The 26,786-nt window shown below is 61.3% G+C and overlaps 2 protein-coding genes across 15 annotated transcripts; both read left to right on the top strand.

Annotated features, from left to right (window-relative positions):
- Positions 1 to 458: 458 nt before the first annotated feature.
- On the top strand, positions 459 to 15,656 carry TONSL (tonsoku like, DNA repair protein). Of its 7 annotated transcripts, none has more exons than XR_012416823.1 (26): positions 459 to 541; positions 656 to 751; positions 922 to 1,064; positions 1,634 to 1,817; positions 2,144 to 2,273; positions 2,558 to 2,729; positions 2,819 to 2,933; positions 4,035 to 4,180; positions 4,271 to 4,423; positions 4,665 to 4,790; positions 4,951 to 5,131; positions 6,397 to 6,479; positions 6,572 to 6,661; positions 7,904 to 7,976; positions 8,080 to 8,243; positions 8,319 to 8,442; positions 8,582 to 8,803; positions 9,450 to 9,526; positions 9,830 to 9,983; positions 10,051 to 10,129; positions 10,659 to 10,960; positions 11,179 to 11,350; positions 12,356 to 12,531; positions 13,646 to 13,719; positions 14,251 to 14,384; positions 15,402 to 15,656. XR_012416823.1 is itself a non-coding variant. In XM_005564362.4 (26 exons), the coding sequence occupies exons 1-26, from the start codon at positions 517 to 519 to the stop codon at positions 15,593 to 15,595; spliced, it is 4,128 nt and encodes a 1,375-aa protein (XP_005564419.3). In that variant the 5' UTR covers positions 459 to 516; the 3' UTR covers positions 15,596 to 15,656. The 7 variants fall into 7 exon arrangements, 5 of the variants coding, with proteins under 5 accessions (XP_005564419.3, XP_045255328.2, XP_045255329.2 ...); XM_005564362.4 differs by having other exon boundaries at positions 8,582 to 9,342; XM_045399393.2 differs by having other exon boundaries at positions 858 to 1,064; positions 8,582 to 9,342.
- A 520-nt stretch (positions 15,657 to 16,176) lies between these two features.
- On the top strand, positions 16,177 to 20,969 carry VPS28 (VPS28 subunit of ESCRT-I). 8 transcript variants are annotated; one of them, XM_073999813.1, is made up of 12 exons: positions 16,177 to 16,227; positions 17,019 to 17,084; positions 17,427 to 17,524; positions 17,721 to 17,791; positions 18,396 to 18,424; positions 18,541 to 18,578; positions 18,821 to 18,910; positions 19,541 to 19,646; positions 19,775 to 19,876; positions 20,322 to 20,375; positions 20,456 to 20,547; positions 20,671 to 20,969. In XM_073999813.1, exons 4-12 carry the CDS (start codon positions 17,755 to 17,757, stop codon positions 20,786 to 20,788), a joined length of 666 nt encoding a protein of 221 aa, XP_073855914.1. In that variant the 5' UTR covers positions 16,177 to 16,227; positions 17,019 to 17,084; positions 17,427 to 17,524; positions 17,721 to 17,754; the 3' UTR covers positions 20,789 to 20,969. The 8 variants fall into 8 exon arrangements, with proteins under 8 accessions (XP_073855914.1, XP_073855913.1, XP_073855916.1 ...); XM_073999812.1 differs by having other exon boundaries at positions 16,976 to 17,084; XM_073999815.1 differs by having other exon boundaries at positions 16,976 to 17,084; positions 19,765 to 19,876.
- The last annotated feature ends 5,817 nt before the right edge of the window (positions 20,970 to 26,786 follow it).

Below are 26,786 nucleotides of genomic sequence, written 5' to 3'. Positions count from 1 at the left end.
CCCCACAGCCAAATGCTCGTGAACTTATCGTCAGTCTTCTATCTGGACCCTACGTGCGTTTTTCACAGTTGCGCGTGTGAGCAGGTTGTGTGTGAATTTCAGGAGGAACTGGGGCGGCGGCACAGCTCGTCCACCTTGAGAGGCGCGGGCGGCACGCGGGCTGCAGTTCAGAAGAGCCCACCCAGGGCGCGCTGCGACCCCGGCCTCCCGTGTCCCCGCCTCCTGCGAGGAGGAACGGGGTCCCCATCAGGCACTCCCCGGGCAGGGCAGAGGGCTCCACGCGCGGGCCAACCTCGGCGTCCGGGAAGATAACTCCTCGGGTCGACGCCCTAGTTGTCGCCGCGTCCCCGCCCCAGCTCCTCCCACACTAGAACTTCGAGGATGTCGCGGGCGGACCGTACTTCCCAGCATGCCCCGCGCCCACCGCCGCCGTCGAGGGGCGGGGCCTGCGTGTCGGCGGCGAGGGGCGGGGCCGCGGCGCAGCGCGGGAAGTCCAGATCCCGCGGCGACCCGAGCATGAGCCTGGATCGCGAGCTTCGCCGTGAGTCCCTCGGGGGCCCCTTGCGCCGGGGGCACGGAGGCTAGGGAGGGTCTGGGACTCGGCCCCGGCCCCGAATCCCGCCGCGGAGGCTCAGCTCTCCTCTTCCTCCGACAGAGCTGAGCAAGGCGAAGGCCAAGGCGCAGAGGGCCGGGCAGCGGCGCGAGGAGGCAGCGCTGTGCCACCAGCTGGGGGAGCTCCTGGCCGGCCATGGTGAGCGCTGGGACCAGGAAGCGGGGTGCACGGCCGGGGGCTGGGGGCTGGGGGCTGGGGCCCGCGCCGGGGTCGGGGGCCGGGGGTCGACGGGCTCTTCCCGCAGACGCCGCCCCAGGTCCGCCCTCGCACCCGCGACGCCTGCCAGGCCGTGCTGTGTCCCCGCCTAGGCCGCTACGCCGAAGCCCTGGAGCAGCACTGGCAGGAGCTGCGGCTCCGGGAGAGCGCTGACGACCCCCTGGGCTGTGCCGTGGCCCACCGCAAGATCGGAGAGCGCCTGGCCGAGATGGAGGACTACCCGACTGCCTTGCAGGTGCGGGCGCCCTCACTGGCCTCGCCCAGCCCGGTCGGCCTCTGTTTGGAGCCCTTTTCTGAGGAGGGAGGCCCGGTCTTCACCGTCAGGAGCCTCGGGCTGGAAGGGACACCTGGCCTGACGCAGCCTTAACTTCACCGCGCCGGCCCAGTCCTCCAGTGGGGACCCCCCAGCCTTTCCTGGGACTGGGGCAGGAGTAGGTTTCCTGGCACCAGAAACCATTAATGAATGTTATTTTAGCTGTGTTTGTGTTGGGGGTGGTCAGGCCCCAGCCCGAAAGCTCTCCCTGACCCTGGCTGCTGGAGGCAGGACTGCAAACCCCCACCCCACCAATCCCCAGCCGCCCCTCCCCACGTGACAGCGTTGGCTGCATACAGCGTGAAGCCACTGTCACCACAGAGAGGCCTTGGCATGCAGAGGAGGGGCATGTGGCCGACCTTGGCCTGCTCTGTGGGGGTTAAGGGGAGCAGGAGTCTTTCCTTAGCAAGAACAGGGTCTCTGGGAATCTGGCAGCGCTGGTTTGCTTGAGGCGGGGTCAGCTCACAGCAGTGACTTCCTTCCACACTCAGCACCAGCACCACTACCTGGAGCTAGCACATTCCCTGCGCAACCACACGGAGCTGCAGAGGGCCTGGGCCACCATCGGCCGCACCCACCTGGACATCTATGACCACTGCCAGTCGAGGGATGCTCTGCTGCAGGCACAGGCTGCCTTTGAGAAGAGCTTGGCTATTGTGGATGAGGAGCTGGAGGGTGGGCAGGCCCCTTCTCGTTTTCTGCCTCCTGAACTGCAGGCTGAAGAGGCTGCAGCCCAGCACCCCCGCAGCCTCCTTGGGCGATCTCGTCTTCTGGGGCCCTCCCTTTGCAGGGCTCTTGTGTGAGGGGTGCATGCCCTCCGCAACCTTTTCCCTGGAGATCCTCGGCTCTTTATCCACTCTGTGCTCTGTCTGCAGCAGGACCCTTGCCCCAACATCGGGAGGAGGGAGAGGGTAGGAGAGGCACTGCACAGGCCCCAAATGGGGCCCAAAGCTGGAAACCCCATGTGGGGAGAAAGTGGCTGAGTGGGGGGCATCTTCCAGGGACACTGGCTCAGGGAGAGCTGAATGAGATGAGGACCCGCCTCTACCTCAACCTGGGTCTTACCTTTGAGAGCCTGCAGCAGACAGCCCTGTGCAACGATTACTTCAGGAAGAGCATCTTCCTTGCGGAGTAAGGCCCCACCCCACCCCAGGAGAGAGTGGAGTCCCTTGTTCCTGGAGGAAGTAGTTAGGGGAGTATTTCTCCCAGGGTCCTCCTGAGAGAGCACCCTGGCTGGGCCTCATCCCCCACCTCTCACACCTGTGCCTCACACTGGGCGAAGACCAGGCATGGTTAGGGCCCTGAGACCATAGCATGGCAGGGCTGGGGCCTGTGTGGCATCAGCAGCTATCACCGGTGGGACGCTCCTGGGTGCTCAGGAGCTCGTAGGTGCTCAGGCCATCACCCCTCTGCAGGCAGAACCACCTTTACGAGGACCTGTTCCGCGCCCGCTACAACCTGGGCACCGTCCACTGGCGCGCGGGCCAGCACTCCCAGGCTATGCGCTGCTTGGAGGGTGCCCGGGAGTGTGCGCACACCATGAGGAAGCGGTTCATGGAGAGCGAGTGCTGCGTGGCCATCGCACAGGTACCCGCTGTGTGTGGTTCCGAGCTCAGGCTCCTGGAGACTTGGGCCTTGGGGATTTTGCAAAAACCGTGCTGTCCTTTGCTCTCCAGGTCCTCCAAGACCTGGGAGACTTTCTGGCTGCCAAGCGAGCCCTGAAGAAGGCCTACAGGCTGGGCTCCCAGAAGCCTGTGCAGAGAGCAGCCGTCTGTCAGAACCTCCAGCATGGTGAGCCTGGGGCTGAGGTGGGGCCCCGGGGGTGTGGGGTGGGGGGGGGGTGAGGGGGGTGAACCTCCCGCATGGTGAGCCTGGGGCCGGGGTGGGGCCCCGGGAGTTGTGTGCAGGGGCGAGCCCAGGGGGGCGTGGAGTCCTGCCAGGTGTGTACGGAGCTCCCTCCCTCACAGAGGAGGCATGAGCACCTGTCCTTGGAGGCAGCAGCTTCCGCAAGAGGGACAGGTGCCCTAGTTCCTGACAGGAGAAAACCCCCGTTTTTCTCTGAGCTCAACACAGTGTGTCAGGGGCACTGAAAGGGCGGCCAGGAGACCAGTTGGGCTTTTATTTTGCAGCCACCATCTTCACTGGCAAACTGGAGACAGTAGTTGCTCCCCTAGCTTCCCGGGTGGAACAGCAGGTGGCACGCATGTGGTCCAGGAGTGCTGATGGCCGAGACCACCACTGGAGGTTGGCAGCAGTCAGCCCTTGCTATGAGCCAGGCACCATCCAAGTTTTTTTTTTTTTTTTTTGAGACGGAGTCTCGCTCTGTCGCCCAGGCTGGAGTGCGGTGGCACTATCTCGGTTCACTGCAAGCTCCGCCTCCCAGGTTCATGCCATTCTCCTGCCTCAGCCTCCCGAGTAGCTGGGACTACAGGCGCCCGCCACCATGCCCGGCTAATTTTTTTGTATTTTTAGTAGAGACGGGGTTTCACTGTATTAGCCAGGATGGTCTTGCTCTCCTGATCTCATGATCTGCCTGCCTCAGCCTCCCAAAGACCTAGGATTACAGGCGTGAGCCACTGTGCCTGGCCCCAAGTTTTTAAGTGTGTTAGTTCTTGTGACCCTTGAGACCAGTTCCCAAGATAGACCCTCCTGTTAACCCCCACATAAACAGGCAGGCAGAGGGAGAGGGTAGAGGGGCCACGACAGGGCTCAGCAGCAACAGCTGGAAGAGGCCGAGGAGCCTGTCCGTGAGGCCTGTTGGGGGATGTTCCAGGGAAGGCTGTGACTTCAGCTCTGAACTCAAGGGGGTCGTTAGAACCCCGAGTGGCCAGATGGTAGAGCTGGGGTCAGGGCCTCCTGTGTTGCCCTCCTGCATGAACCTCTTCTTGGCAGTGCTGGCAGTGGTCCGACTGCAGCAACAGCTGGAAGATGCTGAGGGAAGTGACCCTCAGGGCGCCATGGCCATCTGTGAGCAGCTAGGTGACCTCTTCTCCAAGGCAGGAGACTTTCCCAGGGCAGCTGAGGCTTACCAGAAGCAGGTGTGTGGCCCCGGCTGGGTGGGAGGGCCAGTGAGGTTGGCGAGGCCTGGCCAGGGTGGCAGCCCCCAGCCTCACTGGCACTGCCCCCAGCTACGTTTCGCTGAGCTGCTGGACAGACCGGGTGCCGAGCGGGCCATCATCCACGTGTCCCTGGCCGCCACACTGGGAGACATGAAGGACCACCGTGGGGCCGTGCGCCACTATGAGGAGGAGCTGAGGCTGCGCAGCGGCAATATGCTGGAGGTGAAACCCTGGCTCCCCGCCCGAATGCAGGTTCACCCATGTCTCTGCCTCAGGACTGCCGTTCTCAGGGTGGCCATGGACAGATGTCCTTACTGGACAGGCAGCTCCTTCCTAGGACCGTCCACCCTCAGCACCTGGGAGGCTGGGCTCCCATTCTGTGTGGGCAGCCGGGGACGCTTGACTGGGGCCTGTTGGACACGGAGAGCAGCAGCCCTCGACCCCGTCCTTCCTCCTGCTTCAGGAGGCCAAGACCTGGCTGAATATCGCACTGTCCCGTGAAGAGGCTGGCGATGCCTACGAACTGCTGGCCCCATGCTTCCAGAAGGCGCTCAGCTGTGCCCAGCAGGCCCAGCGGCCCCAGCTGCAGGTACAAGAGCCCGTCCACCCACACTGGCTCCCCAACAAGCCCAGCATCGTTGCAGCCTGCCTGCTCCTTGTCCCACATCCCCATCTTTCTCTGCATCCACAGCCCCCAGCTCTGCTTGCCACACCCCCAGTCCTGAGCCAAGCATCCCTCTGCTCCTCAGAGGCAGGTCTTGCAGCACCTCCATACCGTGCAGCTGAGGCTGCAGCCCCAGGAGGCCCCTGGCACCGAAACCAGACTACAGGAGCTCAGTGTAGATGAAGATGAAGATGAGGAGGAGGAGGCGGCAGCCACAGCGGAGTGCAAAGCCCTGGAGGCCAGTGAGGTGGAGCTCTCAGAGAGTGGTGAGGGCCGGCAGCACCTGGCATTTTCCCTGGGCCTGCTCCGGGCCGGGCTGGAGAGGGGTGTGCTGTGCTGCCGTGGAGCCGACTCAGGGCTTGTGGCGGGAACAAGCCAGGACGGCCGGTGCTTTCCCGGAACGGGACAGAGAAGGTGGTGACCTGCAGGGAGCCTGGAGCAGGCCTTCGCCTCCCGGAGGAGACAGTGGTTGGGAGCCGTGTGAGCGTCAGCTGGGGACATGGTCCCGCTAGAGACACACGTGCCGTCTGGGGCCAGGGGTGAGACAGTGCACTTTGAAGAACCCCGGGTGCCTCTGAGAGCTGAGCACCTTCCTGAAACTCTCCAGAGCAGGCTTGGGTTTCCTTCAGAGGCCGGCGACATCAGCTGCATGGAGGGCAGGCCTGAAGGACTGGCTGGAGCGGGGGTTGGACTGAAGCCACCTTGGCCGTGGTGCAGGGAGAGAGGGCTGAGAGCGGGCTCAGTGGGTAGCTGGGGGCTGATTTCTGACTGACTGGTGGGTGGCAGGAGCCTGTCCATGAGGTCTGTTGGGGGATGTTCCAGGGAAGGCTGTGACTTCAGCTCTGAACTCAAGGGGGTTGTTAGAACCCCGAGTGGCCAGGCAGCTGTGGGAAGTTGGGGCCTCACCAGATTGGTTGCTGCCAACCAATTGGAGGTGGATCAGGATCTAGAATTGTGGGGAATGCCGCCCAGCTGGTGGGCACAGTGAGGAGCTGGGGAAGGACCCGGGGGAAGCTGGCAGTGTGTGAAAGGCATGGTGACGAGGGGTCACCCAGAGCAGGGACAGAGGCAGGTGTGTCTGCCACCTAGGCAGGGTGGAGGCTGCAAGGTGCAGGACACCCAGGCTCCAGGGCTGACCTGGCCTGACGACACAGCTCAGGAGATGGGGGTGGAGAAGGCCTGGGGTGGAGGAAGACCGGCCCACAAGCCGGTCTGGGTGTGGGGATGAGCGGCTGTCACACAGATGGATGGGTCTCGGGCAGGCCTTCTTCTGAGGGAGGGCCAGGCGTGGGTTGGGGCAGAAAGCTCAGGGGTGTGTCTGGAGTGGGCAGAGGGATGGCGGGCAGGAGCAGGATCCCAGCCGGGCCAGGTAGACGTGGAGGCAGCGCTGGGACCATTGCTGGGGAGCCCCCGGAGCCCAGCAGCCTCAGAGCTCAGCCCTCCCATCTCTGGCTCCTTTGTACCTGGGAGTTTGGGGAGCTTGCAGCGGGGTGAGGGCTTCTCACCTGCGGTGGACTTGGCTCTGTTCCAGAGGACGACGCCGATGGCCTGACCCCGCAGCTGGAGGAGGACGAGGAGCTGCAGGGCCGCCCGGGCCGGCGGAAGGGGAGCAAGGTGAGGACGGCACCCTACCCCCACTCGCCCTGCTCAGCAGCCCTGCCAGCTCCTCACGCCCCTGCCCTGTGCTGGCTTGGCTGTGCCCACAGTGGAACCGGCGGAACGACATGGGGGAGACGCTGCTGCACCGAGCCTGCATCGAGGGCCAGCTGCGCCGCGTCCAGGACCTCGTGAGGCAGGTGGGTCCTGCTCTGGGACACGGGACAGGCTGCCCAGCATGGAGGAGCTGTGGGTTTGTGCCAGATCCCCTAAATCTCTCTCTCAACCTCCTCATCTTCAAAATGGGGCTCCTTAGCATGGTGGCACTTGCCTGTGGTCCTAGAGGCAGAAGGATCACTTGCTCCTGGGAGATTGAGGCTGCAGTGAGTCGTGATTATGCCACTGCACTCCAGCCTGGGCAACAGAGTGAGACCCTGTTTCAAAAAAATTTAAAAAGCAGAGCCTGAGCAGAGTGGCTTATGCCTGTAATCCCAGCACTTTGGGATGGCAAGGCAGGCAGATCACATGAGCCCAGGAGTTCGAGACCAGCCTGGGCAACCTGGCAAGACCTTGTCTCTACAAGAAATTTTAAAATTAGCTGGATGTGGTGGCGTGTGCCTGTAGTCCCAGCTACTTGGGAGGCTGAGGCAGGAGAATCGCTTGAACCTAGGAGGTGGAGGTTGCAGTGAGATGAGATTGTGCCACTGCACTCCAGCCTGGGTGAACGAGACTCCGTCTCAAAAATAAAAAGCACAAAAAATGCGGTGCCCAGGCCGAGCGCAGTGGTTCATGCCTGTAATCCCAGCACTTTGGGAGGCCGAGGTAAGCAGATCACGAGGTCAGGAGCTCGAGACCAGCCAGGCCAACATAGTGAAACCCTGTCTATACTAAAAATACAAAAATTAGCTGAGTGTGGTGATGCACGCCTGTAGTCCCAGCTACTCAGGAGGGTGAGATGGGGGAATTGCTTGAACCCAGGAGGTTGCAGTGAGCCAAGACCACACCATTGCACTCCAGCCTGGGTAACAGAGTGAGACTCCCTCTCAAAAAAAAAAATGGGGTGCCCGCTGTGTGGTACGCATCTGTGTTGCAGCTAAGTTGGTCAGCCTGGCCAGGATGGGGGCTAGCCCCTGGGCTGAAACCTGGGCACCTTCCCACCCCACCTGCCTCATGCCCCTGCAATTTGGGTGCACCGTCTGCCCACAAGGGGACCGGGCAGGCACAGAGGTTGGAGGATATGCTGTGGCTGGTCCACCTGTCTCAGGGGGAAGCATGTCCTTCACTGGTGACACCTGGGCCAGAGGAAGAGAGGGCAGGGCCACGGGACTTGCTCTGGGCTCTAAGACTGAGGCCCTGGGCCCAGCTCAGGCTGCAGAGCTCATGGGACTGGGGCCAAGCTGTGACGTACACAGGGCCAGGCTCCTTCCTGTCCTTGGTCACAGGGCCACCCCCTGAACCCTCGGGACTACTGTGGCTGGACGCCTCTGCACGAGGCCTGCAACTACGGGCATCTAGGTGAGCAAGGGACAGGAGCCTGGCGCACCTCGGTGGACACGTGGGGCAAAGAGTCAGTCCTTGGGGGGCATCAGGAGCTGGGCTCACATCTCCTGGTCTGTAGAAATTGTCCGCTTCCTGCTGGATCACGGGGCCGCAGTGGACGACCCGGGTGGCCAGGGCTGCGAAGGCATCACCCCCCTGCATGATGCCCTCAACTGTGGCCACTTTGAGGTGGCTGAGCTGCTGCTTGAACGGGGGGCGTCCGTCACCCTCCGCACTCGAAAGGTGAGCCTGGTGGGGCAGAGGGCAAAGGTGAGGGTATGGGGGCTGCTGTGCTCCTGTTCAACTGATACCACACAGGGCCTCAGCCCGCTGGAGACGCTGCAGCAGTGGGTGAAGCTGTACCGCAGGGACCTGGACCTGGAGACACGGCAGAAGGCCAGGGCCATGGAAATGCTGCTCCAGGCAGCCGCCTCAGGCCAAGGCAAGCAGGGCCTCCCGCGTCCCTAGGGTTGCTATGCCTACCCTGAGAGTCCCCGGGCCCTGATTTCGGGAGATGCTCATTCACAGGTGGAATGGGAGGTGCCGGGCCCCTGCCTCAACACGGATTCTCTCTTCCACAGATCCCCACAGCTCCCAGGACTCCCTCACCATCCCAAGTAGCCTTCTGTTTGACCCTGAGACCTCTCCTCCTCTGAGCCCCTGCCCAAAACCCCCCTCTAATAGCACTAGACCCCCAGAGGCCTCTCAGGCCCGTGCCAGGGTCTCCCCAGGGCAGGCAGCACCAGCCGTGGCCAGGCCTCGGAGGAGCAGGCATGGGCCAGCCAGCAGCAGCAGTTCGGAAGGTGAGGACAGCACAGGCCCCCCGCGGCTGTCCCAGAAGAGGCCTCGGTGCTTGGCCACAGCACAACAGGTGGCAGCCCGGACGCCTGGCCCTGCCAGCAACAGGGAAGCAGCCGCAGCCAGCAACAGCCGGGCAGCCTACCAGGCAGCCATCCGGGGTGTGGGCAGTGCTCAGAGCCGGCTGGGGCCTCACCCACCGCGGGGCCAGAGCAAAGCCCTTGCCCCCCAGGCAGCGCTCATCCCGGAGGAGGAGTGCCTGGCTGGAGACTGGCTGGAGCTGGACACGCCCCTGACCCGCAGCCGCCGGCCCCGCCCCCAGGGCACTGGGGACAGCCGCAGGCCTAGTAGTACCTCCGGGTCGGACAGTGAGGAGAGCAGGCCCCGTGCCCGAGCCAAGCAGGTCCGCCTGACCTGCGTGCAGAGTTGCAGTGCACCGGTCAAGGCAGGGCCCAGCAGCCTGTCTTCAGAACCCCCAGGAAGCCCCAGCACCGCCAGGGTCTCAGAGCCCAGTGGGGACAGCTCTGCGGCAGGCCAGCCCTTGGTGGGTGTGCAGAGCTGGAGCAGAGCCCTCTCCTCACTTGGGGCAGGCAGGTGTGGGGTGGAGCCCACTGTGGCTCCTGACTCAGCCCTGCTGCCTTCACCTGCCAGGGTCTGGCCATGCCACCTCCCATCCGGGTTCGAGTTCAAGTTCAGGATCATCTTTTCCTTATCCCTGTCCCACACAGGTGAGACGTCGCCTGCCCTACCCTGCAGCCCACCTGTGCAGCTCCATGCCAGGGTGCTCATGTTTGCACATCAGGGTGGGGAGGGTGACGAGGACTCCCTGGTGTGTTCCTGGAGGACCCTGTGGCTCCCAGGAATGGCAGAGGGGCTGGTGGTGTGCTGGGCTGCAGGGAGAGGAGGGGCCGGCTACCTGGGAGTGGGAGAAGCGGCTGAGGGGGCTTTTGGCCCTGGGCAGGGATGGCGGGTTCCTGGGGCTTCACCCCAGCTGTGCGCAGGCAGCAGCAGCAGCGCCTCTGTCCCTGCAGCAGTGAGACCCACTCTGTGGCCTGGCTGGCCGAGCAGGCGGCCCAGCGCTACTACCAGACCTGTGGGCTGCTGCCCAGGCTCACCCTACGGAAAGAAGGGGCCCTGCTGGCCCCACAGGACCCCATCCCCGATGTGCTGCAGAGCAATGATGAGGTGAGCCGCGGGAGCCAGGGCCTTAGGCACCGGGAGCCCCCAGGTGACTCATGACGGTGCCTTCCAGGTGTTGGCTGAGGTAACTTCGTGGGACCTGCCTCCGTTGACCGACCGCTACCGCAGGGCCTGCCAGAGCCTGGGGCAAGGTGAGAGCCAGGAGAGCTGCAGTTTCTGGGTGAGGCCGTGCAAGGGGATTGGGCACACAGGCTCCACCAGCCCAGTTCGTTCCTGGACCTCGGGTGTTTCGGGGTACACCTCCCCCAGCCTGGTGGGTGCTGTGTCCTGCGCTTGGAAGTATGGATGGCAGGGAGAGGACAGCCCTCAGCCCCCATGAGCTGCTGATGGGGAGATGGTAAAAAGCAGCCAAAAGCCTGGAAAGTCAAGCCCAAGGAGGAGAGCCTCACGTGGGCTGGGAGCTGCTGGAGAAGCTTCCCAGAAAGCTTGTCCCAGGGGGCGTGGAATCTGGCGCTGACTGGTGGAGCTTAGGGTGCTGCAGACCCACATCGGCCCCCACGGCCTCACAGTGCTAGACCCACAGGCATGTGCGAGTGGGCGCTGCAGCATGTCCAGTGGGTGACCCCTGGGGCTGTTGAAAAGGGGCTGCCTGGTTTGTCTGGGATTCAGAGGGCAGAAAGGGCCGGCTTTGCCCTGGTGACACCACATCCTTCCCCACAGGGGAGCACCAACAGGTGCTGCAAGCCGTGGAGCTCCAGGGCTCGGGCCTCTCATTCAGCGCCTGCTCCCTGGCCCTACACCAGGCCCAGCTTACACCCCTGCTGCGGGCCCTCAAGCTGCACACAGCACTCCGCGAGCTGCGCCTGGCAGGGAACCGGCTGGGGGACAAGTGTGTGGCTGAGCTGGTGGCTGCCCTGGGCACCATGCCCAGCCTGGCCCTCCTCGACCTCTCCTCCAATCACCTGGGTCCTGAAGGCCTACGCCAGCTTGCCATGGGGCTCCCAGGCCAAGCCACCTTGCAGGTAGAGGCACAGGGAGCAGTGGGCCCTCAACAGCGGGGTGTCAGGGTTCCCATTCTGCAGGTCCCTGGTTGGTCTGGGGCAGTTAGGAGAGCCAACCAGTGCCCAGCTGTGATAGGCTAGGCCAGGCAAGGTGGGGAAGAGACAGCCAAGCCAAGCCCCAAGGGGGACCCTGTCCTTGGGGCTGCTGGGGGCTCACTGCCAGCCTGTGTCTTCCACAGAGTTTGGAGGAGCTGGACTTAAGCATGAACCCCCTGGGGGACGGCTGTGGCCAGGCCCTGGCCTCCCTCCTGCGCACCTGCCCCTTACTCAGCACCCTGCGTCTACGGGCCTGTGGCTTTGGCCCCAGCTTCTTCCCGAGCCACCAGACAGCACTGGGTAGTGCTTTCCAAGGTGAGCTTGACCAGGTACTCCCTGTCCATTCCCTAGCCCTGGGGCATTGAGGGTTTCGAGGACCTTCAGAGGGGGCCTGGGCTGGGCACAGGGACAACACCTGTGGTCCCAGCTACTTGGGAGGCTGAGGCGGGAGTATCGCTGGAGCCAAGAGTTCCAGGACAGCCTGGCCAACATAGACCCCATCCCTTAAGAAAAAAAGTCTAGGCTGGGCGCGGTAGCTCACGCCTGTAATCCCTGCAGTTTGGAAGGCCAAGGCGGGCAAATCACCTGAGGTTGAGATTTCGAGACCAGCCTGACCAACATGGAGTGCACAGGTCATGCCACTGCACTCCAGCCTAGGCGACAAAGCAAGATTCTGTCTCAAAAAAAACAAACAATGTCTAGGGGCCTGGGATGCCAGACCTGGCTCTCCAAGAGGGCCTGGCACCTGGGAGCAATAGATGGATGTATGGGTACAGGGTCTGCCTCCAAGGGGCATCTGGTGCCCACCCAGCCAGGCTGACCCTCCCAGGGAACACCGCGAGCAGAGTCCAGGCAGCTCAATGTCTGGTGGTCCCTGACCCGTGCTTACCAGCTGAGTGCTGTTCGACTGAGGCAGTTCCACTGTGAGCCCACCCAGGCGGCAGAGACTGGGGTCCCAGTGCCAAGAGGCTGGGAATTGGGTATCATCCAGGGGTTGGGGAGTGTAAGGGGGGCAGCAATGGTCAGTGCACTCCCCTGACACCCCACCGTGCAGAGGCATGTGGCCCAGGACCGTGTGGTTGTGGGGTGGGAGAGGGCAAGGTGTCCAGAACTGGGGGGCAGCCGAGCTTGGAAGTCTGACCCCACCCTCCCAGCTGGGAGAACGTGGGCGAGAGCCTTTGCCTCTGCACTTACCACCCCACCCCACAAGCACTGTGGTAGTGGTTTCCCCAAAGGGGTCCTGAGGGTTCTGGGCCCAGAACTTGGGGTGGGTACAGGGCTGTGGCCACGTGGGGCTGACAGATTCTGGCCCTGGTGCAGACGCTGAGCACCTGAAGACCCTGTGCCTGTCCTACAATGCCCTGGGAGCCCCATCCCTGGCCAGGACCCTGCAGAGCCTGCCCGCCCACACCCTCCTGCACCTAGAGCTCAGCTCCGTGGCAGCCGGCAAGGGTGACTCAGGCCTCATGGAGCCCATAGTCCGATACCTGGCCAAGGTACGAGGTGGGGAAGGGCCCAGAAAATACTGAGCCTCAGAGGCCAAAGGTCCCGGGGAGCTGGGAGGAGCTCACCTCTCCCCAGATTCCGACTGAACTCACTGAAGGGCTCTACAGAGAGGGTTAGAGGTTTGGAGGTTTAGAAAAAACAGCTGGGGGGCCAGTCGCGGTGGCTCACGCCTGTAATCCCAGCACTTTAGGAGGCCGAGGCAGGTGGATCACCAGGTCAGGAGTTCAAAAGCAGCCTGGCCAACATGGTGGAACCTCGTCTCTACTAAAAATAAAAAAATTAGCCGGGCATGATGGTGGGTGCCTATAATCCCAGCTACTCGGGAGGCTGAGGCAGAGAATTGCTTAAACTCGGGAGGCGGAGATTGCAGTGAGCCGAGATCGCGCCATTGCACTCTAGCCTGCGACAGAGCGAGACTCCATCTCAAAAAAAAAAAAAAAGCAAAGAAAAAACAGGCCGGGCACACTGACTCATGCCTGTAATCCCAGCACTTTGGGAGGCCAAGGCAGGTGGATCACAAGGTCAGGAGATTGAGACCATCCTGGCTAATACAGTGAAACCCCGTCTCTACTAAAAAATACAAAAAACTGGCCGGGCGAGGGGGCGGGTGCCTATAGTCCCAGTTACTCGGGAGGCTGAGGCAGGAGAATGGTGTGAACCCGGGAGGCGGAGCTTGCAGTGAGCTGAGATCCGGCCACTGCACTCCAGCCTGGGCCACAGAGTGAGACTCCATCTCAAAAAAAAAAAAAAAACCGTTGGGGGAATGCTTTTGTACAGCTGCTTGTCTCAGCTATGAATTCCTGCCCACCAGATAGGACCTGGGACCCAGGGTGGCCTTGCCCACCCATAGGCAGGTCCCAAGGGGCACACTAGGGGACCCTGATACTCTCTCCTGGGGGGTCTTCCAGGCCCAACTGGGACCCTATTTTCACACCACCACGTGCAGAGTGTGACCCACGTCGGGAGAGGTGTTTCCTTCCGATCTCCAAATTGATGGGGGACTCTGCTCCCTTTTGGGCCCCTGGGTGTGGGTGCATCTGCTGGAAGCAGGGAGGGCAGGTGCGCCACTCGGTTTGGCCCCCTTGGGGCTCTGCTCATGTCCAGGAAGGCTGTGCTCTGGCCCACCTGACCCTGTCTGCAAACCACCTGGGGGACAAGGCCATTAGAGACCTGTGCAGGTAACGCCCCTGCCCTGCTGCCTGCTGGCCTGGGGATCTGATCACATGGCTCCGGACCCCAGGGGGGCTGGGCTACGGGAGAAGGGCCACAGAAATGGTACCAGCTCTTCCTCCCCAGCGCATCCGGAGACATGGCTCCTTCAGTTTCCACCAGCCTCTCAGGCTGTCCTGGAAGGCAGACTATCCTCGGGCTTCTTTCTTAGCATGGGCCTGTGGCTCTTGACAGCGCCCCTCTGGGCGTGTCCTTGTCACTGCTGTGCATCGGCCCACATGAGGGCCACTGCTCTTACCACCTGGAGCCTCAGTCAGCTCTCCAGGGAGTGCTGAGAGGAGCCCAAGCTGGGCCAGGCACACCCAGAGCTGGCCACTGTGGCCCTGACCCCTGGGAAGGACCCCCAGCCCTAGAGGGGCACCCGCCCCTGGGCCTGGCCCGAGGCTCCCTGAGCTGGGCATTTGTCAGGGCAGCTTTCCTAGTGTTGGGGCACTGGCCTCTGGAAGCCAACCTTTGCACTTCTTCCCACGTTATCTCAGATGTCTCTCTCTGTGCCCCTCGCTCATCTCGCTCGATCTGTCCGCAAACCCTGAGATCAGCTGTGTCAGCCTGGAAGAGCTCCTGTCTGCCCTCCAAAAGCGGCCCCAAGGCCTTAGCTTCCTTGGCTTGTCAGGTGAGGGCTGGTATGGTGGCCATGCCTGCCATGTTTGGCCTTTTCAGGGACCTGCCTGAGACCCGGGGGCCTCCTCCTAAGGGGCTGTCACTGCTACCAGCCAGGCAGCAAGGCTGGGCTCCGTGAGGCTGGGGGACAGTGACAGAAAGGGGGCATGATCCCAGCTCCTAAAACCACAGGGTGGGGGCGAGGTGGGTCTCTGCCTCTGGTCTCCAACCCAACCTTCAGAGTAGACTCTGGCAGGCAAGGCCCCCTTCCACAGGGACTTTCTCGTCCCTGGCAGGAAGAGGGAGCCCAAGGTCAGGGTGTTGAAAGCTGCCAAGGGACACCCCCACTTCCTGGCAGGGGCTCCTCCCACACAACCCTGCCCAGGCTGTGGTCTCATTTAGCTTGTTTTCTCTTGAGCCACATCAGGGCAGTCCCCAACCTGAGCTGTCTGGAAGACAATCCCAGGGACCTGGCTTCCCAGCTGGGGCCAGGGCAGGCTCTGCCCTCCGGGGGATGAGGGCTGTAAGTGAATGTAAGAGCACAAGGGGGAGCTCTGCTGTCTTCCTGCGCCCCGTCTTCACCCCCCAGGGCCAGACCGCCTTTTCCAGGACGGCGCCCGAGTGCTGGTGGGAGATCCCCTCCCCCCACTTGGGTTCCTGGCATCTGTACCTTTCCACCCAGTTCCCTGAATTCCTGAGCTTAGTGTCCTCGAGCCACTCAGGCCCACCACGTACAGATTTGCAAGCAGCCCCATTATGTCTTTATGGGTGGAGACTGACGTGTAGGCATGGACTTCGAGATCGGGCACCGTCAGAGGCAGAGCACCTTCCTCCTGCCTCAACGCTGGCGGTGCAGAGGAGCCCACTCCTTCCTGGAGTGTCACGGGGCCTCTCCGGGGCTCTGCCCGCTGCCCCTCACTACAGCCCTGGGTCCCTCAGGGAAAGCGAGTTGGTTCCCTGGAGCCTGCCGCGGGCACCGAGACGCCGCCGGCCCCCGCAAGCTCTGAGGCCTGCCCTCTTCCCTCCGCAGGCTGCGCCATCCAGGGTCCCCTGGGCCTGGGCTTGTGGGACAAGATCGCCGCGCAGCTCCGGGAACTGCAGCTGTGCAGCAGACGCCTCGGCGCCGAGGACCGGGACGCCCTGCGCCAGCTGCGGCCCAGTCGGCCGTGCCCCGGCGAGTGCACGCTGGACCACGGCTCCAAGCTCTTCTTCCGGCGCCTCTGACCCCGGCGCCGCCTTTCCCCACCCTCACCGAAGCCCCTAATAAATGAAGCTGCTGGCCGGACGCGATGGTTCACGCCTGTAATCCCAGCACTTTGGGAGCCCGAGACGGGCGGATCACGAGGTCAGGAGATGGAGACCACCCTGGCTAACACGGTGAAACCCCGTCTCTACTAAAATACAGAAAATTATCCGGGCGCAGTGGCAGCGCCTGTAGTCCCAGCTATTTGGGAGACTGAGGCAGGAGAATGGCATGAACCCGGGAGGCGGAGCTTGCAGTGAGCCGAGACTGCGCCACCGCACTCCAGCCTGGACGACAGACAGAGCGAGACCGTCTAAATTAATTAATTAAAAAAATGAAGCTGCCGCCTCCCTCTCCGTGGCTGCCTGGCAGGCGGGCGGGCGGCGTAAGACCCGGCTTCGCGTCTGCTGCGCCGGTCCCGTCCCCGGGGCTGCGCCGCTGGGGGGCGTGGCCGGAAGCCCGGGCGGGCGCAGGCGTGAGGGCTGAGCGCCGAGCTGCCGGTGGGGAGGGTCGCTCCCGGCGCGCGCAGGCGCAGACGTGAGGCGCGAGCGCCGAGTAGCTGATCGAGTGCGCCCCGCCCCCGGCGCCATCTCCCGGACCGCGAGCCGTCCAGGTACCCGGGGCCGGTGGGTGGGGAAGGGGCCGAGTGGGGAGAGGCGATCCCGGGCCTGGCACCCTCGGGGCGCGCCTGGGCCCCGGCACAGCCTCGGCTGAGTGCCGCAAAAGTCATGGGCATGTTTTAGAAACGCTTTTCTTGCTCATTGTCCACTCTGCGAGGTTGCTTTGCACATTCGCTCGTGGCTGCAGAACGTCCGCTTTTGCAGTTGGGCAGAAGCCCCTGCGTGGTTGGGGCGGTTGGCTCCTCGGCCCTCTCCTACCTGGCGGCTCCATGACGGCTGCCGAGCAGCCTCGGTCCCCACCCCGCGGCTCGCAATGGCCTCGACCCTCGGAGAGCTTGACCCAGACGTTCCCTTCCCACATGAGCGGCGCTGCTCTTTCCCGGCTCTTCGGCGCGGGCCGCCTTCCCTCCCTTCTGCTCTTCTCCCATCCCCGGTAGCACCGTCCGCTCCCGCAGTTAGCCGGCTCAGCGCTGCCCTCCCGGGCCTCTCCGCCGAGAGCTGCCTGCGCCTGCCCGCCAGGCCCGCTCCCCTCCCTTCTCCCTTCTCCGTCCGAGTTTACCTTACTCTCCCGCCCGCTGGGCCAGAAACAGGCTGTCGTTCGTAACTCCTTTACTTTAATCCTACCTCAGATCCCTCGGCGGATCTGACGGTTCCACTTACAAAGAGAGAAGTCTGGAGCTGGCCCAGCTTCCGCACTAGGCAGGACCCTCCCACGGGCTCCGCTTCCATTCTTTCCCCCAGCTCGCTGCCCACCTAGAGGCACCTCTCCGTCTTCATGCCCTAGGACCCCCTCGCTCGAGAAGCTCCACCCTCAGCTTGTTTGTTCCTCCAAGTTCATGCCGACTTAAAGGCGAGCTGTTGAGTTGTTGTTCCTGTGCCCCGAACTCTCTTCCCCGGCCATCAAACAGCTGCCTGCCTCCCTCATCAGCTCCCTCATCAGCTCCTTCAACCTCCAGCTTGGACCGCACGCCAAGGCAGCCCCCGCCCCGCTGTCCTTAGTGTCCACAGTACCTCAGTTTTTCCTGGCAGCCCCCATAGCCCTGTGTGTTCACCACTGTTGAGCTCGGGAGAGCTCTTCGTGGCGCCCTGGGTCTCCAGGACCTGGCGCTTAGGGGCTGTCTTTTTTGTTGTTTTTTGTTTGTTTGTTTGTTTGTTTGTTTGTTTTGAGACAGGGTCTTGCTTTGTCTCCCAGGCTGGAATGCAGTGGCTCAGTCTTGGCTCATTGAAACCTTCACCTCCTGGGTTCAAGCGATTCTCCAGCCTCAGCCTCCTGAGTAGCTGGGATTACAGGTGTGTGACACCACGCCCAGCTAATTTTGTATTTTTAGTAGAGACGGGGTTTCACCATGTTGGCCAGGCTGGTCTCGAACTCCTGACCTCAGGTGATCCGCTTGTCTTGGCCTCCCAAAGTGCTGGGATTACAGATGTGAGCCACCACACCTAGCTTAGGGGCCATCTTTGAGTCGGCCCTGGCTCTGCTCCCCAGGTCTCAGTGCTGTGGCCGCCACAGAGCCTAGAGGATGTTTCACGGGATCCCAGCCACTCCGGGCATAGGAGGTGAGTGTGGCTGGAAGGGCACAGGCTTTCAGCCCCTGCTGCAGGGGCTGATGGGCAGTATTGGGTATTAGGCGTCGGGGATGGGGAGGCATCTGACCCTGCTCTCATACAGCCTTGGGGGTGGCCAGGGGCTGATGCAGTTTATCACAGGAGCACTGAGGGCCCAGAAACCTTCTCCAGGCAGAACTGGCTTGGTCCTGCTGGGCAGACATGATGAGCTTCAGTGTGGCCAGAACCGTGGGGGTCCTGGGCACCCTGTGTCACCAAACCCAGGGGAGAGGCCGTGTGTGATGAGCCTTGTTGGCACTGCATCATGAGTCACGAGCAGGACGTGGCCACTTGCGCAGGTGACTCGGCCAGGGAGCCGCAGTGGAGCTGGGGAGCTGGGCCTGTCATGCGGCCCCCGGCTTCTTAGAGGCGTTATCCTCAGGTCCCCCCACACACTGATGGATGAGGTTGGAACCCCTGTGTTCCAGCTCCCTCTGGGTTCTTTGGGACCCAGCCTGGGAGGCCTCAGGGAGGAACTGAAATAGAGGCTGGGACTGGAGCCTACCCTTGGGTTCCCTTTGGGGCCAGCCTGCCAGCTCTCTGCCTTCTCTTGCAGCCCCTGGGAACAAGCCAGAGCTGTATGAGGTGAGTGGTGGGTGCATACCCGGCCAGCATTGGCCAACAGCAAACACCTGTGTGGCCTTGCCAGGGCTCTGCAGCCCCTGCTGGCACCAGCCCACAGAGCCTGCTCTCTCCGGCAGGAAGTGAAGTTGTACAAGAACGCCCGGGAGCGGGAGAAGTAAGTCTAGCCACCCAGGCTGCCCCAACACACCCGTGCGCATCTGGCTGCCCTGGGGCAGCCTCCCCCAGACCTATCCCACACTGAGAAGTGGGAGGATAGAGGGTCAGGCTGGGGAACCGTTCCTGAGGCACTCCAGGATGGAGCGAGAGGTGGGCAGAGCTCCCACAGTGGCACCTCCGGGCAGGGGATAATGCTCTGGGCTTGGCAACCCGGGGCCCGATAGACAGGTGTGTCCTCAGGTACGACAACATGGCAGAGCTGTTCGCGGTGGTGAAAACAATGCAAGCCCTGGAGAAAGCCTACATCAAGGACTGCGTCTCCCCCAGCGAGTAAGAGCCCACGTCCTTGGAGGCCTGCTCCTGCCCTGCCAGGCCTGGGTGCTCCGTAGACAGCAAGAACAGGCGTCTGTCAGGCTGTGAGGTGCCCACCCATGTGGGGCCCACCCAGCGTGAGGAGGATGCCCCTGGGTCTCAGCCAGGGAAGTCCTGGGGGGTGGGGAGGGAGGCGGGCAGAGGGGCAGCCCCTGGGGTGTCATCCGGCCCACTCCCCCACCCTTATCCCCCAGCACAGCCAACCTTAAAAGACGGTCGGGAGACTTGGGGATGTCTCAGGATGTTTTGGGGGGCTTTGTGCAATGAAGTGACAAGACCCTCACAGGCCGCCACACAGGACCATGAGCTATGGATGGGGCCATCATAACAGATGGCTGGTTGCTGTCGTTCAGAGGGTGGGCAGGGTTGGGGAGCTGGGGCTTCCACCTGGAGGTGAGCTACAAGCCCCACTATGTGCTCAGGGCCTCGCCCCCCAAAGCTGCTAGCAGTCCCTCCTCCTTGCTCGGCCTGCCTTTGCCTGTTGCCCGGCCCTCTCTGGAAGCTGCTCTGCCTCTGGACCAGCTGAGGGGGCAGGATGAGCTGGGCGACGCTGGTCCCATGCTTGGGCCGCAGCTGACCTCTCCCTAGGTACACGGCAGCCTGCTCCCGGCTCCTGGTCCAGTACAAAGCTGCCTTCAGGCAGGTTCAGGGCTCAGAAATCAGCACTATTGACGAGTTCTGCCGCAAGTTCCGCGTGAGTGCCTGGTCCTTCCACCCCCATGGGACGGGGACTGTCGGGCGTGGGTATGGGGTGCCGGAGGGCTCTGGCCACCTGGGGCTTACTGTCCTGAGAGCCCCAGCACCCATGTCAGCCCCCCACAGCTGGATTGTCCACTGGCCATGGAGCGGATCAAGGAGGACCGACCCATCACCATCAAGGACGACAAGGGCAACCTCAACCGCTGCATTGCCGACGTAGTCTCGGTGCGCCCCAGCCCCCAGGGCTCACAGGGTTAGGAGGGCCGGGGCCGCCCGCTGCAGCTGGGCACAAGGGTAGAGTCCTGGACCACCAGAGCTGGGTAGCACTCTGACTTGTTGGGCGGAAGGGGACCCTTTTAACTAGGGATGAGGGATTGGCAGCCTACGGGGAGGCCCCCCAGGCCACCTGGACTCCTGTTGGGGGGATGAGCACAGTGCGTTCTGGTGGGGTCCTGGCCTCGGGAGATAGTGTGTGGGCCCACCCTCCAGTTCCCATGCAGCTGTCTGGGCAGCCAGGACCTCGTTCACTCAGGAGGCCCGCAGGGTTTGGGAGCAGAGTACAGTGAGGAGGCCTAGTGACAGCTGTGGCTGGGAAGGGGTTGGGGCCTGTGAGCTGTTGGGCCACCCCCACCCCTGAACATGCAAGCCTCATGTGCACACCTGCCCCCAGCTCTTCATCACGGTCATGGACAAGCTGCGCCTGGAGATTCGCGCCATGGATGAGGTGAGGGCATTGGGCTGGCAGGGGGCCTAGGCAGGAGGGGATGGAGCCAGTGTTGGGGTCCCAGCCGCTGTGTGTCCCAGATCCAGCCCGACCTGCGAGAGCTGATGGAGACCATGCACCGAATGAGCCACCTCCCGCCCGACTTCGAGGGTCGCCAGACGGTCAGCCAGTGGTGGGTGTCCCTCCCCGCCAGGCAGAGCCCCCGAGGTGCCCCTGAGACCCTCCCCGCCAGGCAGGGCCCCCGCGGTGCCCCTGAGGCTCTGCCCACCCCACATGCCCCGTGCTGCACTCCCAGGCTGCAGACCCTGAGCGGCATGTCGGCATCAGACGAGCTGGACGACTCACAGGTGCGTCAGATGCTGTTCGACCTGGAGTCAGCCTACAACGCCTTCAACCGCTTCCTACATGCCTGAGCCCGTGGCGCCAGCCCCTGCACGGAAGGGCAGAGTCTGAGGCGATGACTCCTGGTCCCCTATCCGCCACACAGGCCCTGGTCATCCACACAACTCACTGTCTGCAGCTGCCCATCTTGTGTCTGTCTTTGGTGTCAGGACTTTGGGGGCCGGGCCCCTCCCCACAATAAAGATACTCCTGTGACCCTCCTGCCTGGGCGGCTCCCCCAGGCCTGCCTGTGTGTTCTCTCCACCCTCCGGGGACTCTGAGCACACATCCCCGCTCGCTGGGCCTGCCCTGTGTGTGTGGTGGCCCGGCCCTGGCTCTGTCCCTGCCACTGCGTCCCTCATGGCCTGCGTCACTCGGTGACAGCTGCTTCCCTGGTGGGCTCTGCCTGGGCATGCAGTGCGAGGCAGAGCTGCTTCCACAGCCCCGAGGCCTGGGAAACAGGTCCACCACCTGGCCAGGCGTGGCTCAACTCTGGCCGCAGGGGAGGCTGAGGCTGCCTGCCATCCCTCCCCACTCCTCACTGAAGCCCAGGGCAGGACCAGGTCTTCTGAGTGCAATCAGGTCCCAGCGCACCCGGCCAGGCTGGGCTCAGGCGGTGCGCTTCATGCTGTCAGCTGCTCCACACCCACCTCTCGTCTCTAGTGACTGCACCCTGGCCCAGGACTCCTGACTTACTGCAGCTCCAGCCAGTGACTCATCGGGTGGGAGTTTGTCAAACCCACCACCAGGGCCTCTCCCCAAGTGCCTCAGCAGAGCCCGAGTCAAGGCCGGGCCTGGTGGGGAGGCAGTGGGTGGTGGACACCGTCCGTTCACAGCATGTGCTGTACGCCAGTCGCTGCCCCCAGGGAAAGCAGCAGACCACACACCACACTTGGGGAGGCAGTGGGTGGTGGACACCGTCCGTTCACAGCGTGTGCTGTACACCAGCCGCTGCCCCCAGCGAAAGCAGCACACACCACACTTCTGGGTTCCAAGAGCCATGTTTCACATCTTAGCAACTCTGCTGTCAGGACAAGGGACGTGCCAGGGTGTCACTGTAGCGTTTTTCTTTCTTAGCGGCTGAGAACACCAGGATCTCTTGCCATCTGTGTCATGTAGAGCCAATGGAATGAGGTGTGTAGAGAAAGGAAGATGGTGAAAATCGAGTCGTGTGGTATTCCGCGGGGGCTTGGGACGTCGAGCAGAAGGGCATGGAGGAGGCAGGTGGGCTCTGCACGGGCTGTGTGGGGGCTGCCTCTCAGACGGCCAAGGGGGGCCATCAAGCAGGATGACAACTTCAGTGGCTGGAGAGGGAGGCTGAATCCCACCAAGAAGCCAGAGGACTGGCCAAGGGCACTGCTCTGGGAAGTGGGAAGAGACTGACCAAGGAGTCAGAGAAGAGCCCCCAGGACAGCAGGATCCAGGGCACCCGGAGGGAGCTGAGGAAGGGTACTGTCGAGTCGGGCCGTGGGGCCTCAGTGTCCTTGACAGGCACACGTGGGTGCAGGGTGCTTCGAGGGAGGACCAGCACCCAGAAACGTGTGTGGCAAGCCGAGCAGATGGCCTGGGTCATTTTGATCTTTTTTTTTTTGAGGAGTCACTTTCTGTTGCCCAGGCTGGAGTGCAGTGGCACCATCTCGGCTAACTGCAACCTCCACCTCCCGGGTTCAAGCAATTCTCCTGCCTCAGCCTCCTGAGTAGCTGGGATTACAGGGGTGTGCCACCATGCCCGGCTAATTGTGTACTTTCAGTAAAGACAGTTTCTCCATGTTGGTCAGGCTGGTCTCCAACTCCTGGCCTCAGGTGATCGCCTGTCTCACCTCTGAAAGTGCTGGGATTACAGGCACAAGCCACCACGCCCAGCCTGCAATTTTTTTATTTTACTTTTTATTTTTCTTTATTTTTATTTTTTTTGAGACAGAGTCTTACTCTGTCACCCAGGCTAGAATGCAATGGCATGATCTCGGCTCACTGCAACCTCCGCCTCCCAGGTTAAAGAAATTCTCGGGGCCGGGCGCGGTGGCTCAAGCCTGTAATCCCAGCACTTTGGGAGGCCGAGACGGGCGGATCACGAGGTCAGGAGATCGAGACCATCCTGGGTAACACAGTGAAACCCCGTCTCTACTAAAAATACAAAAACTTAGCCGGGCGAGGTGGCAGGCGCCTGTAGTCCCAGCTACTCTGGAGGCTGAAGCAGGAGAATGGCGTGAACCCGGGAGGCGGAGCTTGCAGTGAGCTGAGATCCAGCCACTGCACTCCAGCCTGGGTGACAGAGGGAGACTCCATCTCAAAAAAAAAAAAAAAAAAAAAAAGAAATTCTCGGCCGGGCGCGGTGGCTCAAGCCTGTAATCCCAGCACTTTGGGAGGCCGAGACGGGCGGATCACAAGGTCAGGAGATCGAGACCATCCTGGCTAACATGGTGAAACCCCGTCTCTACTAAAAATACAAAAAACTAGCTGGGCGAGGTGGCGGGCGCCTGTAATCCCAGCTACTCCGGAGGCTGAGGCAGGAGAATGGCGTGAACCCAGGAGGCGGAGCTTGCAGTAAGCTGAGACCCGGCCACTGCACTCCAGCCTGGGCGACAGAGCGAGACTCCGTCTCAAAAAAAAAAAATTCTCGGCCGGGCGCGGTGGCTCAAGCCTGTAATCTCAGCACTTTGGGAGGCTGAGACGGGCGGATCACAAGGTCAGGAGATCGAGACCATCCTGGGTGACACGGTGAAACCCCGTCTCTACTAAAAAATACAAAAACACTAGCTGGGCGAGGTGGCGGGCGCCTGTAGTCCCAGCTACTGGGGAGGCTGAGGCAGGAGAATGGCGTGAACCCAGGAGGCGGAGCTTGCAGTGAGCCAAGATCAAGCCACTGCACTCCAGCCTGGGCGGCAGAGCGAGACTCCGTCTCAAAAAAAAAAAAAAAATTCTCTTGGCCGGGCGCGGTGGCTCAAGCCTGTAATCCCAGCACTTTGGGAGGCCGAGACGGGTGGATCACGAGGTCAGGAGATCGAGACCATCCTGGCTAACACGGTGAAACCCTGTCTCTACTAAAAAATACAAAAAACTAGCCGGGTGAGTTGGCGGGCGCCTGTAATCCCAGCTACTCGGGAGGCTGAGGCAGGAGAATGGCGTAAACCCGGGAGGCGGAGCTTGCAGTGAGCTGAGATTCCGCCACTGTACTTCAGCCCGGGCGACAGAGCGAGACTCCATCTCAAAAAAAAAAAAAAGAAATTCTCTTGTCTCAGCCTCCCGAGTACTACAGGCACGAGCCACTATGCCTGGCTAGTTTTTGTATTTTTAGTAGAGACGGGGTTTCGCCATGTTGGCCAGGCTGGTCTCGATCTCCTGACCTCAGGTGTTTTGCCCGCCTCGGCCTCCCAAAGTGCTGGGATTATAGGCAGGAGCCACCGTGCCCGGCCTGTTTTTTTTTTTACTGTGATAAAATATAACAAATTTTGCCTTTTTATCTGATTTTAAGTACACAGGTCAGGGCCATTAAGTGTATTTACATTATTGTGCAACCTCATCATCGTCCACCTCCAGAACTTTTCCATCCAAACAAAGTAAAGCTCCATCCCCGTAAAACACTCCTGCACATTCTCCCTTTCCCCAGCCCTGGCAGTCACCCTTCTTCCCTTCCCTTCCCTTCCCTTCCCTTCCCTTCCCTTCCCTTCCCTTCCCTTCCCTTCCCTTCCCTTCCCTTCCCTTCCCTTCCCTCCCCTCCCCTCCCCTCCCCTCCCCTCCCCTCCCCTCCCCTCCCCTCCCATCCCATCCCCTCCCCTCCCCTCCCCCTTCCCCTTCCCCTTCCCCTTCCCCTCCCCTTCCCCTCCCCTTCCCCTCCCCTTCCCCTCCCCTTCCCCTCCCCTTCCTCTTTCCTTCCCCTTTCCTTTCCTTTCCTTGGCAGTTTGACTCTGTCGTCCAGGGTGGAGTGCAGTTGCACAATCTCGGCTTACTTCAGCCTCCACCTGCCAGGTTCAAGCAATTCTCCTGCCTCAGCCTCCCAAGTAGCTGGGACTACAGGTGCATGCCACCATGCCCGGCTAATTTTTTGTATTTTTAGTAGAGACAGGGTTTCACTGCATTAGCCAGGATGGTCTCGATCTCCTGACCTCGTGATCCACCCGTCTTGGCCTTCCAAAGTGCTGGGATTACAGGCGTGAGCAACCGCGCCTGACCTTTTTTTTGAGACAGAGTCTTGCTCTGTCACCTAGGCTAGAGTGCAATGGTGCGATCTCAGCTCACTGCCACCTCCGCCTCCGGGGTTCAAGCAATTCTCCTGCCTCAACTTCCTGAGTAGCTCAGATTACAGGCCTGTGCCACCATGCCCAACTGATTGTGTATTTTTAGTAAAAACTGGATTTCTCTGTATTGGTCAGGCTGGTCTCCAACTCCTGACCTCAGGTGATCCGCCTGCCTCGGCCTCCCAAACTACTGGGATTACAGGCATGAGCCACCGCGCCCCGCCTATTTTATTTTATTTTTTTAATTTAAATTTAATTTTTTTATTTAAGATGGAGTCTCCCTCTGTCGCCCAGGCTAGAGTGCAATGGCGTGATCTTGGCTCACTGCAACCTCCACCTCCCAGGTTCAAGCAATTCTTTTGCCTCAGCCTCCCAGGTAGCTGGGACAACAGGCGCGAGATACCATGCCCAGCTAATTTTTTTTTTTTTTTTTTTTTTTCAGACTAAGTCTCGCTCTGTTGCCCAGGCTGGAGTACAGTGGCGCCATCTCTGCTCACTGCAAGCTCCACCTCCAAGGTTCACGCCATTTTCCTGCCTCAGCCTCCCCAGTAGCTGGGACTACAGGTGCCCGCCACCACGCTCGGCTAATTTTTTGTATTTTTAGTAGAGATGGGGTTTCACCGTGTTAGCCAGGATGGTCTCAATCTCCTGACCTCGTGATCTGCCCACTGGCCTCCCAAAGTGCTGGGATTACAGGCATGAACCACCGTGCCCAGCCTATTTTATTTTATTTTTACTGTGATAAAATATAATAAATTTTGCCGTTTTAACTGATTTTAAGTGCACAGTTCAGGGACATGAAGTGTATTTACATTATTGTGCAACCTCACCACCGTCCACCTCCAGAACTTTCCCATCTAAACAAACTAAAGCTCCATCCCCATAAAACACTCATGCGCATTCTCCCCTCCCCAGCCCTGGCAATCACCCTTCTTTCTTTTCTTTTTTTTTTTTTTTTCAGACAGAGTCTCGCTCTGTTGCCCAGGCTGGAGTGCAGTGGCCAGATCTTGGCTCACTGCAAGGTCCGCCTCCCGGGTTTACGCCATTCTCCTGCCTCAGCCTCCCAAGTAGCTAGGACTACAGGTGCCTGCCACCTCGCCCAGGTAGTTTTTTTATTTTTACTTTTTAGTAGAGACGGGGTTTCACCGTGTTAACTAGGATGGTCTCGATCTCCTGACCTCGTGGTCTGCCCACCTCCCAAAGTGCTGGGATTACAGGCTTGAGCCACCGCGCCCGGCCTCTTTCCTTTCCTTTTTTTTTTTTCAGAAGGAGTTTGGCTCTGTCGCCCAGGCTGGAGTGCAGTGGTGTGATCTCAGCTCACTGCAGGCTCCACCTCCCGGGTTTAAGTGATTCTCCTGCCTCAGCCTCCTGAATAGCTGGGACTACAGGGGCATGCCACCACGCCCGGCTAAATTTTGTATTTGTTTGTTTTTGAGTTGGAGTTTCGCTCTTGTCGCCCAGGCTGCAGTGCAATGGCGCGATCTCGGCTCACTGCAACCTCCGCCTCCCGGGTTCAAGAGTCTCCTGCCTCAGCTGGGATTACAGGCATGTACCACCACGCCCAGCTGATTTTGCATTTTTAGTAAAGATGGGGTTTCTCCATGTTGGTCAGGCTGGTCTTGAATTCCCAACCTCAGGTGATCCACCTGCCTTGGTCTTGCAAAGTACTGGGATTACAGGTGTGAGCCACTGCGACCAGCCTGTATTTATTTTATTTATTTTTAAATTATTTTTTCTTTTCTTTTTTTTTTTTTTTTGAGATGGAGTCTTGCTCTGTCGCCCAGGCTGGAGTGCA

The sequence above is a fragment of the Macaca fascicularis genome, chromosome 8 (genome assembly GCF_037993035.2).
Source record: "Macaca fascicularis isolate 582-1 chromosome 8, T2T-MFA8v1.1".
In the NCBI taxonomy this organism is placed as follows: Eukaryota; Metazoa; Chordata; class Mammalia; order Primates; family Cercopithecidae; genus Macaca; species Macaca fascicularis.
This window is presented reverse-complemented; position numbering and strand designations above follow the sequence as displayed.